The sequence below is a fragment of the Pteropus alecto genome, unplaced genomic scaffold (genome assembly GCF_000325575.1).
Source record: "Pteropus alecto unplaced genomic scaffold, ASM32557v1 scaffold161, whole genome shotgun sequence".
Classification (NCBI taxonomy): Eukaryota; Metazoa; Chordata; class Mammalia; order Chiroptera; family Pteropodidae; genus Pteropus; species Pteropus alecto.
Window position 1 is genome coordinate 7,413,181 of NW_006432943.1, and position 13,997 is coordinate 7,427,177.

The window sequence follows — 13,997 nt, forward strand, 5'->3', positions numbered from 1 at the left end:
ACAAAGTGCTGAGAGGGAAACTGTGGCTTAACACCATAAGGACTTACATCTTTATATACACTATAGAGCCTGCTGTTTTTCAAAAAGCTGTTTCAGATGACCAGTATTAAAAGAAGTTTAGTTCTAGCCTACTAACAGTTTGGTTTAGCTCAGATTATTGGGGAAGATGAGGCAGTTATGCTGTATTTTTCTAGCCCAGGTATAAAACCTGAGATTAAGGATTTCTTAGCAATTTGTATATTTGGTTGTATTGCATATACATTTTATAACGTGTTATTCATTGAAATAGCATGTTATATAGTTATCTTGTATTTTATTTCAGTTTTGAAAACTTCTAAACTCCTAAATTTAAATTTTTTGAGAGCAAAATTGCCCTAGTGTTACATGAAATTATTCCAGTTTTTTTATTCTAATTTATTTGTTAAATTGCAAGCAAAATTGATAAAATTGCTTCTAAATTAAAAAAAATTGGAATACATTTTTATGAAGTCAGTATTTTACAGATTTACTGGAAGTTTTTGCTTAGTGCAACAGTGTATTTCTGAGAATAAACTTTACTAGATGTGGTACATACATACAATGGAATATTATTCATCTATAAAAAGAGATGAAATTTCTTCTTATCAGTTAGACATTTTCATCTATCTTATCAATTAGACTTCAGTGATGGAGATTAAAATTTGTTTACTTTCCAGATAGTTCATGTAGGAAATGAAAAGTAGGAGGTAATCAGGTTTTTTTGTGCAGGACTTATAGTTACTCTCAGACATTTTGAAGTAAAATCTAGGAGGGCTTCATATATGATAGGCTAAGGTCCAAGTAATGGAGGAGGGTAGATGGCAGGTTCAGAGAAGCGTATGTGGTTAGTATTTAGGGAACTATATAGAGTATTTTTCATAACATTGAAATGGGATCTGAGACTGAAAAGTTTAAAAGGTTGTGTTGTGAAGGGACTTTTAGTTTACTTTGTTACATGATCAGAATCCTCAGTATGAATTAGGTTGATGTAATGGAAGGATCCTTTGGGACCTGATGTAAGACATTGTAGAAATTAGAAACTCTTGGAAAAACTCCTTCAAAAACTTGTGTCTTTCATCAATTTGAAAAAGAAGATGTAATTTCCAAAATAAAACACTTCTATTTTCTGGTTAAAAATGTGTCACCCAGTATTTACACATTATCAGTGTGACATTTAGAGATTTAAATTATATTTGAATTATTATTTCATAGTTTAAGTTATTTTGAAATAGGCTTTGTGGTATGTCTCCAAGGTGGAAAATTGATGCTGAGGAACTGAGAGGGAAAATAAAGCTGAATAGGATTCAGTAACATCAATTTTATAAATTTGAGTTCTCTAAGTTTTTGGTCGCACATTTGTAGAGCTCATGTTTGGAACAGTAGTAATCGATCGCCAGAACTGTAGACTTTACTAAATTACTCAGTTAACCCAAATGAAAACGGTTTTAGCTTCAGTCAGACTATCCAAATCTAGATTCATTGTGACTTGTATTTTTATTGGCTTCCTAACCAAATCCAAGAGATTTTGACTCCTAATATGACAGTATTAATATTACTTTGGTTTTTACATATTATTAGAAATTGGTAAACATTTTATGGATCTGTTTTGCAGGAACAGATTTTGTAAATTTTAATAGACTTATAAAAACTGGAAATGGGAAAATTTTTTAAAAATACAATTTTACATAATAGCTGTTTCAAAATTAGAATTATAGGGCCAGAAGAGTTGGCAATTATTAATCTACCTAGATTTTTAAAATATTTAGAGAAATTGAAAATGTGGATTTATTAGTTTTTTGAGATTAATTTTTTAAAAAGCATTGACTGTTAATTGGCTGTAAAATGGGAGGAAGGTGGTAGATTTTAGGATCATAAAGCATATGATTATTGCATAAACACGTATTAAGTGCATACTGTGTGGTAGGAACTGTATAGAGATAAAAAAAAAAAAAATAGGCCTCTACACAGAAATAACTCATAGTCCCCTTAAGGAACATACCACCTATTGGGAACCATGGTTGAAGCAGCCAAATTAAGTTGACTTCTAATCCTATGCTTTGTGCTTTCTAAAATTAGCGACCTGGTGAGGGGTGAGGGGGTAGGAGGGGGCACCCGCTAAAATAAATAAATAAATAAAAATAAAAATAATTAAAAGTAAATTAAACATATGTTTTTGTACATTTTCTAGTCTTTGTTTTTACTCATCCTCATTGTAGTTACCTACATGTCTTTGAATCTGAATCTGTTTGATTTGCCTTGGCTTAATCGTGTATTTTTGTAGAATCTTATTATTTTCCACTAGTGCAGAAGTACCCACAAAAAGACATGTGCTTTATGGTGTACAGTAGAAATTCTGAAAACATTGTTATCTAAAAATTTTATTTTCAGATGTGTTTTACATAGGCTGAATGTGGTAGAAATCAGGTTTGTGGAAAATGATCATATTCTTTGTGCTGTTTCAAGATCTATGACATTTATGGGAAATAAAATACGGTCTAGAATCACCCAAGTTCTATGAGGATATAATAGCCAAAGGGTTTAACATGGAAACTTGGAAGCTGATTACTGTTAACAGTGTTTCCCCTTTTAAAGTTAGGAGGAAGGAATGACTATTTCACCGTTAGAATTAAGAAGGCAAATTTTGATATGAGAAACTTTGCTTGTACTCTTATGAACTAACTATGATTTCTTGATACATGATACAATACCTGTAGGTTGTTTATTCTCTACATGTAACAGTTTTAGACCACTTGAAAGTAACTCTTCCATTGACATATAAATTCTAAACTCTACTTAGAAACACTCCCAGATTTAGACACTTGGTTTTGGTTTGTGTGTATATATGTTAAAATATGAGCAAAGAATCAATTATAAATACTACGAGGCAATTTACTGATAGTACACAGGAGTTTAATTAGGTTTAGGACTTTGTTATTTGCTATTCTTGTTAGATCTGAACTGGATTTTATTTTCAGCCAGTTACCAAGCAGTAATTCATTCCTGTATTGGAACCCTTGAATGGTTACTTTTAGGGCCATTTGTCATCTGCTCCACACATGACCACTTGAGTTTTATGTCTAGTTGGTCATCACTAATGATTGTTCAGTGATTATTTTGGCAATTAGCATGAAGAAGACTGTATAATATTGGTTTTGGTGAAGGGGCCATGTAACTCATTATCCAAATTAGACACTTTTGAAAGTGAAAAGGACTGATATTAATAACTGATATAAACCAAGACTGGCCCATGCAGACAAAGATACACAATTTCCTTAATTAGCATGCTTTTGATTTCAAGTAACAGAAAACACAACTCAAACTAATTTAAACAATAAGCAAAATATATTGACTTGTGGTTCTGAAAAAAGTGTTTGGGAGAGCTACAGGTACGAATTGGTAGAAATCTGGCTTTTTTCTCTATTTTCTAGACTCTGACTTCTATGGCTGACCTCCCTTATGGTTGTTTGATGGTTGTCAGCAGCAGTCTGGGCCATATTCTCCTACATTTGTGACCAGCAGGAGAAACCTGTTTCTCACATAAATAGAGAAGATCCTTCAGCCTGTGGTTATTATATAATTTTGAACTAATCTGTGTGACAGGGTAATGTCTTGTGCTTGTTGTCTTAGATATGGATATCTGAATATCACTGAGGCAATGAGAATAGGATTACTCCAGTTTTCTTAGACTAGTGGTTGGAAAACAACTACAATTCACTGTGAAGTCCAGTGTCGTTGCTTATTTGAATTTTCCCTTATACATCTATTACTGAGTTCCTGCATGCACCTAGCATACTGCGGATCTATTTTTCTTTTAGCAAGAATTTGTAGTATAAAATGACTTAGTAGCCTGACAAGGGGAGACAAAAAGAAAACTTACATTCCATTTTTTCCTTTCATTTTTTTCTATAAGACTGTAATGATTTTTTTTTTTTAACAGACTAATAGGGATGCCAAAGGAAAAATATGATCCTCCAGATCCTCGCAAAATTTATACCATCATGTCAGCAGAAGAGGTAGCCAATGGAAAAAAATCTCACTGGGCAGAATTAGAAATCTCGGGTGAGTGGAATCTGAAGCATTTAATTTGGGATATAATAGCAATAATAAACAAGAGTATTATTATATTTATTGTACATTTTTAATTAGATGAACAAATCAAGAAACTATAAGACACTGAGGTACTGGTGTTTAATTTGCCTGTTTTTTTCTGTGACTGAATATCTTTGTTCATATCTCTCAAGATTGATACTTTGAGCCAGAGTTAGCATCTAGAATTGAAGAAATTGGGAGTTCACTTTCTAAGTAAAACTAGGTTATCTGATATAATAGATTTCATTCTGGCTACTGCAGAGTAATTATTTTTGCAAATTGAAATCTTTGCCATCCTCCTATTCTAGTGTTGGCAGCATAGGGAACCTAGAAGCTCTCTGTTTATCCTAACAAATAAGTGATAACTGAGTTATATGACCTCACATATTTAAGATTTGATAATAGATTATGATTTCTAAAAACTCATAACTCCAGTCTAATAGTGGAAAAAAAAAATCAGATAAATTCAACTGAAGGACGTTCTACAAAATACCTAACTAGCAAACCTTAAAACTGTCAAGGTCAGAAAAACAAGGAAAGATAGAGAAACTGTCACAGATCAGAGGAGGTTAAGGAGGCAGGATCACTAAATGCAAATGGTATCTTGACTTGAATGTTAGGAAAAAAATGGTGTAAAAAGGGGGTAAAATCCAAATAAAGTTTGTAAATTAGTTACTAGTAATGTACTGATGTTAGTTTCCTAGTTTTGACAAATGTACCATTATAATGTAAGATGCTAATATTAGGGGAAACTGGAAGAAGGATATATAGGAACTCTGTATTATCTTGGTAACTTATCTGTAAATTATTCTGTAAGTAATTTTCTAAAATTACAAAGTTTAAAGTTTATTAAAAATAGAATATGAGCACTTTTTAATGAACTGATGCAATACAGATTATACAGGTTATATTTATACAGATTATATATATATATATACAGATTGTATATATACTGATGATAAATAGATAGATAGATAGATAGATAGGTAGAAAACTAGCTAGATAGCTAGCTAGATAGTAGTTTTTCCGCCAGGAGACTTTCATTTGGAAGAGGTAAATGCACAATATAATGTCAGTAGCAAGAATTACCTATACATTTAACTAAAAAGGTAACTGGATGGATGAGTATTGGTAATCAAAAGAATGAATATGAGCAAATCTTACTAGATTTACTTAGGATTTCTCAAGGTGGCATTGATTGCACTTAGGACCATACAGTTCTCTGTGGTTGGAGGCTGTTATGTGGACTGTAGGATGTTTAGCAGCATTCCTGGCCTCTACCCACTAGATGCCAGTAGCACTCCTATAGTTTTAACAACCAAAAACGTCTTCAGATTGCCAGAGTACTCTGGGGAGCAAAATTGCCCCTGGTTGAGAACCACTCTGTTAAACCCTGAAATATGTTTCTCTTGAAAACTTTGTTTCCTATTAAACTACAAAATCCTAGTTGGCACTTTAAGCCTGATTATAGGCAGTGCGAAGGAACCTGTGGTGGAAAGAACCCCAGACAGAAGATATAAGTTTGAGTTTACTGCTTGATAGCTTTGTGAAAAGTGACATTTACCTTTTGAGATTTTTTTGCCCTCTCTACCTTCAACTACTTTTTAAATCAAAATTAATTGTTTGGAAAGTGTTTTGTAATTAAAACACCATTTTACTTTTGTAAAGTTTATAAAATGATCTTAATATAAATTATTAAGATGATAAACATTTTATAGAAGCTGAGGTTAGGTGATTTGCTCAAGCTTATATAGTTAATAAATAGTAAAAATCAGGACTCTGAACCAGGTCTTCTGACTTTTTCGAGCATATGTTTCACCATAGCTATCAGATGCTGATTGGTAAAACTTAATGTGTGACTATTTCCTTGAGTATATTGTACTTAATGGAAAATGTTAAACCCGGGCTAATCTATATAATTGTAACATCAGAAAGCCGGGGAAGATGTGTCCTTTGGGGGTCAAATGGTTTTCCTGGGGGCTAATCTGAGGTTGGTTTTATAGCATAGTAATTACTCTTGTCTATTTAAAGTTGTAGACTAATCCAGGCCCTAGCTATGGATACATCTTGCACTATTTTCATTGTGTATATGAGAAAAATACTTTTAGGAGTATGACGTAAAAAAAAAATTCAGGACTATAAAAGCTCAGTTCAGTCCCATGCTTTCTCCTTGAGACCATATGATCATCCTGATTCCAAGAGTCTTCTCATTACTCCACATCTTACTTGATACATGGAACATCTGTGAGGAAGAATGGTTGTCAGGCAAAAGTGGCCTGAAATTAAAGAAGGGTAAGGTGTGTTTGGAAGCAGTCAGATGGCATTCAATACAAAATTAAAAAGTCAAAGATACAATAGCTGTATATATTTGTAGGCTCTTCTTTTTAGTTCTTGCAGTTCAGTCTGTCTTGGGCCTAGAGTTTAATGCTTCAATATTTTTCCTTTTAGGTAGAGTGCGGAGCTTAAGTACATCACTTTGGTCATTGACACACTTGACAGCACTGCACCTAAATGACAATTACCTTAGTCGCATTCCACCTGATATTGCCAAGCTTCATAATCTGGTTTACCTGGATTTGTCATCCAATAAACTCAGAAGTTTACCAGCAGAACTAGGAAACATGGTGTCTCTCAGGTGAGAAAATGTTATAGATATGACTCACTATATAAAATTCTAAATTTACCAAATATGAAAATTATGAGATGTTACTCATAGTAGGCTTTCCATATGTGTCTGAAGATCAAATGATATAAATTTTCTAAGCACAGTGTTTGAGTTGATAAAACTTAATATGACTTTTTCCTTGAGTATATTGTACTTAATAAAAACTTTTTAGTCATCTAATGAGAGGGCTGTTTATTTTTTCTATAGTCTGCCCAAAATTTTAGTCATAAACTCAGACTTTATGCTTTCCTATTGTTTATACTATCTTATGCTTTATTTTTAATGTTTATGTTCTATTCTTCATCATACCTTGATGTGATTATAGTTGTAATCACTTTAAAAATTAATGTAGATGATAGTTTATTAATTTTAGTTAAATCCTAAAGTTTGTAAAAATTTTTACTTTTTTCAGTGAATTAGGCTAGGTTCCTAGATATGTTATCTTTGGATACTAAGAATATTTGTCACCTTAATTTGCATCTGATGGACAGTTGAGTGATAGAGAAAAGGGAATGGATTTAACCTGAGAACGATATGCAATTTCTACACCTTTAATAATCTGTACTAGAGAAATGAGTACATTATAGAAATACTGTTGACATTTGTGGCAGTTACACAATTTTTGATACTTTAATGTTACACAACATTTTTAGATAAGTATAAACTAATGTGCCTTGAATGTAAATAAACATCAATCATGGTTGGAAAGTTAAGAAAACAATTGTAGATATTAATTAATAAAGCTTAATAAACTCTACTAAAACATTTTTTTTTTTTTTTAAACAGGGAATTGCTTTTAAATTACAATTGCTTACGGGTTTTGCCTTATGAACTTGGTCGGCTCTTCCAGCTACAAACTCTAGGTTTGAAAGGTGAGTGATTTTTTTGAAAAAACGTAGTATTAACACTCAGTATTGAGGTGGTCTGAGCCTTTTAAAGACCATTTTGGTTACAGTATAGGTCAGATTTTATTATAATTTTGAGAATGTGTGATTATACTTTCTCGAAAGAAAATTGGTTCTTTGTTTTTTAATTGAGCTTCAGGATTTCAACATGCTGTCATTATTTTAACAAACGTTTGTGGAGAAAATATTTTTATATTTTACCTTTAATTTTATGTAAAATCTTAAATTTCTTAGAGGAGACATTTCAAATTAACACTAGTTTTTTCCCATTGTCTTTTTTTTTTTTTTTTTTTTTTTTTTTTTTTTTTTTTTTTTTTTTTTTTTTTTTTTAAAGAAAGAATGACTTAATAGAGTAATTCTTAACCTTAGCTGGACTGTCCTATGTCAGGTTTTGATACAGTAGATAAAATAGCATTGACATATATGATTATAAGAGGGAAAACATTATGACAGTAGAAATGAACTATAATAAGTGTAATTCTATATAAAATTTATTAATTTAAAATGCTTCTCTGACAATCTCAATTCACAGTTTAGGATGAAAGTCACATTGAATTTAAATGAAAATATTGAAATTTCTATAATTTTCTCTTACGGCATAGCATGGCAAGAGGGGTTTATTTTGAATTCAAAGAACTGAATACACATGTACTGTATTGATTAAACATTTTATTCCATGCTTGTTTTTTAGTTTCTCTGTAGCATTTTTTGATTTTCAAAAATTACATGTTAAGTGGACAGAGGAATACTTACATCTAAAATATTTTCTTGATTAACCCAAGGTATTTGAAATTTAACTGTTGGGATTGTTCACCTTATTCTATGTATACCATATATCTTATTCTTATAGTTAAAACAGCCATCCAGCTAGAGTTGAAGGGGAGGTAGGTCTGTTCCTTTATTAAAAAAATTATGGAATGGTTGTCATTTTTTTTAATAATCATAGATTCACAAAGTATGAAAGTTATACTTTATACTGATTATTTTTTTTGTCTCTAAGAACCACTGTTTCTTACTTTTAACATCACTCCAACTAGCCGCTTTCCTCTTAATATTGATGGAGAGCGCATCAATGATAAATGAATAATTTACCATTGAACCCAGTGGACTTACCCTTTGTACTGCATAACATTTCTGAAAAAGTGCATATTATATATCTTACTGTTTCACAACTCTCTATTCCATGTTATCTCATGTACATACATGTTCCCAGAAAATTTAGACTAAGTATCAACTATATGAATCATTCTGAATATCTGTTGTTAGTACTTGATTCTATTTTACTGATTATAATGCTAGTCTTCTAAACTACAGTAGCCCTTATCTGCAGGAGATACATTCCAAGACCCCCAGTGGATACCTGAAACAGTGGATAGTACCAAATGCTATATATACTGTTTTTTTTTTCCTATACATACATACCTATGATAAAATTTAATTTATAAATTAGGCACAATAAGAGATTAACAACAACTAATAATAAAATAGGGCAACTGTAAAAATACTGTAGTGAAAGTTAAGTGAATATGGTCTCTTATCTCTCTCTCTCTCTCTCTCTCTCTCTATAAAATTTAATTTATAAATTAGGCACAATAAGAGATTAACAACAACTAATAATAAAATAGGGCAACTGTAAAAATACTGTAGTGAAAGTTAAGTGAATATGGTCTCTTATCTCTCTCTCTCTCTCTCTCTCTCTCTCTCTCTCTCTCTCTCTCTATTTCAAAATAGATAGTACTTTATGGCTTCTCTTTGGCATATCTGAATTGCCAGCATCACTATTCTTGTGCTTTGGGGCCATTATTAAGTAAAATAAGGGTTACTTGAACACAAGCACTGTGATACCTCAACAGTTGATCGGTCAGATAAACTGAGACAGCTACTAACTGGCAGGTAGTGTATGCACTGCGGATGCACTAGACAAAGGAATGATTCACAATCTGGGTAGGGTGGTATGAGATTTCATCATGCTACTCAGAACAGCACATGATTTAAAACTTAGGAATTGTTTATTTCTAAACTTTTTTATTTAATATTTTTGGTCCATGGCTGACAGGTGTGTCACATGAACTGTGGATAAGGGGGGACTACTTTACTGTCTTTGTCTGACCTTTGATTCTAGATTTGTTAAAATCTCTTAGATCTCTCATCTTATAGAGTAGATGTCAGTTCTGCCTTGTCATTTGTAACTCAGCCTTTGTTCATGCCTATGGATAAATTTCTTTTCATTGAACTTCATTTTGTCCTGTGGTAAACACCTACATGCAGCCCTTTTTCCCTTCTATTAGATTCTCTTTTTCTGGCAGTGCCACTTTCTCTTCGGGTGATCCAGTACAAAAGAGCCAAGGACCTTTTAGAAATTAAAGAAAACCAGAGTCCTTTCTGCCTTTTTTCAAAAGTTAATTATGGTAAAAATGGAATTAGTTTTATGAAGCAATTGAAGGAATAAAATGTTCCTAATGAATGGTAGCTTTATATTCTTAGGAAGGTAAAACTTGAAATCATTTTTTAATAACTACATATTGGTGTGTTTTGTCCAGAAAAGAGGAAAGAGCGGATGGGACATTTAAAATAGCACTGACATATGTGAAAGAAACAATGAGAATGCACTACCTCTGAGATTCCATTTTGTCTCAAAACTGAACAAAGAAGTACCTTTTTTCTATTTCCTTGTCTCTCTCTGAAACACTGATATTGAAATTTTGATGATTTTGATTATCATGGCTCAACAAACTAAGTTTTAGAAATTCTGTTTTGAGATTTAAAGAGTGTATGTGAAGGGTAGGGTATTTGAAGTCCAATTTAAAAACTACAAACATGGTCAGTCCAATAGGTTGGAAATGTTCTCAAGTCAATTAAAAGAAAAATCCAACATGCATTTTATGGAAGAAATGGTGTAAATAAGAGCAATTCTCGCAGTTATTTTAAATAATTTAGAATTCATTTCCTAAGGTATAAGGCAATACTTTCTCTGACATATGGGCTAAAGAGTTGTCTTTAGGGGTTGAACACTGATGTCACAAGTCATAAAAAAATTTAGAGCTTCAGTAACTGTGAGAATTTCTCACTTTCTTCCAAGAATTACTTATTTACCTTAAAATGGGTTGTGGCAGTAGAAGATTCTTTCATTTGTAAAATTTTTTATTCATGAAATATATGAATGAATAACAACATACATTTTTAAAGAAAATGGAATAACTATATTCAACAGTCTCAGTACCTTTAAAAAAAATGCACTTTAGAGTCCAGAGTGCTAACCATTACACGATGGAACCAAGTTAAAAAAAATGGACTTCAAAAATCTAATTATTCATATAGGAGGCAAAGTACTTATTTCTGTGTTATACATTGAGCTTCTGGAAATCAGTAAGTACGGAACAGTAGTAGAGAGCATATTGTAGTTTATATAAGAGGATATACAGATAGCTCTAAAATGTAGAAAGCTGATAACCTTATGCATAATGACAATGCAAATTGAAACTATACTCAATTTTTACCTATCATATTAAAAAAATTACAAAATTTTTATCAAATTATTGTTGGTGAGATTCTTGGCAAATAGACACAATCATATCTTGTTGGTGTAGCTCTTCTGTACATTTTAAGTTTCCTGTGTACCTTTTCATGATTACATCTTCCTTGCTTCTCCCAGAAGTTATTGCTGTCCTGAATTTTGTATTAGCTATTCCTTTACTTTTCTTTCAGTCATTCAGCAGATATTGATGAGTACCTACTATGTGCCAGATACTGACTGGGATTATGTATGTATCTCATAAGGGTGTTTTAACCTTGGAATCCTACTGAATGTAATTTTCTTGCTTTTTTCCAACTTTGTTTTTTGATCAGCTGTGTTCATGCATGCATGTAATTGTAGTTTGTTTCTTTGCTGCATTGTATTCTGATACAGAAATAAACTGTAATTTATTCATTCTACTATAGATATTTAGTCCCTCCGCCCTGCCCCAACACACATACACGCACACACTTTTTTTGGCTACCATAAGCAATGCAGCCATAAACATTCTTATACAGGTCTCCCATGGAGTTCCTAAGAATATAACTGTTGGGTTGTAGAGGTGTATACATCTTTAGCTTTATTAGGTAATGCCATAGTGTTTTGTAAAGTGATTGTACTAAACTATATTTCCCAAAGTAATATAGTTTCCATTTTTCTGTCTTCTTCCCAACACTTAGTATTGTCAGGTTTATAAAATTTTGCTTATTATTGAGTATGAAATAGTGGTAGTTGTACTCTTCATTTGCATTTTCCTAATTGCTGATAAGATTGACCATCTTTTATATATTTATTGGCCGTATTTCTTCGGTGAAATTGCTGTTAATGTTTCTTGCTCATTTTCACTTGAAGTATTTGTTTCTTATTGATTTGCAGGAGTTCTGTTTTGTATTGTAAATATTTTCTCCCACTCTGTGGCTTTTCTTTTTGTTTCCTTTATTGATATCTTTTAATGGATAGATTTGAAATTTTTAATGTAGTTGAATTTAAAAATCTTTCATGATTAAGTGCATATTATATCTTGTTAAAGAAATCCTGCCCTACCCCAGGTCAGAAATACATTTTCCTATATTACCTCCCAAAAGTTTTGTAAAGTTTTGCTCTTCGTAGTTATTTTTTTTTATTCATTTGGAATTTATTTTTTAATATAGTATGAGGGGTCTAATTTTCGGTGGGGTCTAATCTTGTTTTTTTTCCCTGTGAATAACCAGTTGTCTTAACACCATTTAGTGAAGTGTTTTCCCTTTTTCCAATGATCAGCAAAGTCACTTTTCTTATATCAGGTGTGTCTAGTTCTGTTTCTAGGATCTCCATTCTGTATAACCAGTAGGCAATTTGTCTAACTTTGCACAAATTACTACATTATCATAATTATTATTATGGCTTTATATTAAGACTTGATGTCTGGTTTAGGAATTCCTCTAACATTTTTCTTTTGCAGCATCTTAGCAGACTGGGTATCTTGAATCTTCCTCATATAAAAGAAATTGTTAGATTTCACAAAAGCTGTTGGAATGAGGAATTGTATTGACTGGACCAATTTAGGAAGAATTGACACCTTAATTATATTGAGTCTTCCTATCCATGAATTTATGTGCTCTCTCCATTTATTTATTAAATCTTATTTAATGTATTTGAATAAAATTTTATAATTTCCTGCACACTGGTCAAGCACATCTTTTGTTAGATTTGTTTCTGGGTACCATATTAAGTTTTTAAGTTCCTATTATAAACCATGTCTTTTTTATTTTAGAAGTTACCCTTTTTTGCTTATTTACTGTTGGAGTATATAGAAATACAGTTTAAAAAACTGATCTTATAGTAAAACTTTTTGGCTAAATTTTCATTCTTTCTAAAAATATGTCTGCAAATTCTTTTAGGTTTTGTATGCAGGTAATAATTTCATCTGCTGATAGTGACAGTTTTGTTTTTCCCTTTCTAATTTTTATATAATTTCTTATTTTCATGTACTGACCAGAATGTTTAGTACAATGTTGAAGAGAAGCATTAATACTGGGCATGCTTCTATTCCCATTTTAAAGGAAATGCTTCTAATATTTTTCTATTAACAATGATAGTTGCTCTATATTTTTGGCAAAAAAAAGTTTTTTTAGTTTCTAGAAATTTCCTTCTTTTTCTACTTTGGTAATCGTTATTCAGGTGCTGAATTTATTAATGCTTTTCTTTATCTAATGAGATGATTATATTATTATTTCATAGGCTGAGGTGGTAAGTTATATGTATACATTTTTTCCAATTTAAATCACACTTGCATTCCTGTACACTACTGGATTTATTTTGATAATATTTGTCAAGAACTGTGAAGGCTCTGAGGTATTTTTTTTATTATTGAGTTTATTGGGGTAACATTGGTTAATACAATTATATAATTTTCAGGTATACATTATAATTTGACATCTATATATATTCTATTGTGTGTTTACTACCCAAAGCCCAGTTTCCTTCAGCTACCATATATTTGATCCCCTTTACCCACTTCACCCTCCCCCTAATCCCCTATATTTGATCCCCTTTACCCGTCTACCTCTTCCCTCCTCCCCTACCCCCTACTCTCTGGTAACCACTAGTCCATTGTCCATGTCCTTGAGTCTCCGTTTGTCCTGTTCATTTGTTTCTTTTAGGTTTATATCCCACATATAAGTGATATCATGTGATTTTCTACTTTTTCTGTCTGGCTTATTTCGTTTAGCATGATTATCTCAAGTTCCATCCATGTTGTCGCAAATGGCAGTATTTCATTTCTTCTTATGGCTGAATAATATTCCATTGTATATGTGTACCACAG

At 31.8% G+C, this 13,997-nt stretch overlaps 1 protein-coding gene across 3 annotated transcripts in view; it reads left to right on the forward strand.

The window, feature by feature from the left end:
• CNOT6L (CCR4-NOT transcription complex subunit 6 like) overlaps positions 1 to 13,997 on the forward strand; it is a 94,121-nt gene that overhangs the window by 24,818 nt on the left and 55,306 nt on the right. For 2 of the 3 annotated variants that reach the window (XM_006907626.3, XM_025043820.1), the window contains exons 2-4: positions 3,956 to 4,077; positions 6,556 to 6,742; positions 7,559 to 7,644. In XM_006907626.3, the coding sequence (XP_006907688.1) occupies positions 3,956 to 4,077; positions 6,556 to 6,742; positions 7,559 to 7,644 (395 nt within the window). Of the gene's footprint in view, positions 1 to 3,955; positions 4,078 to 6,555; positions 6,743 to 7,558; positions 7,645 to 13,997 lie in introns of those variants that run through there. The other variant, XM_025043821.1, reaches the window with a different exon arrangement.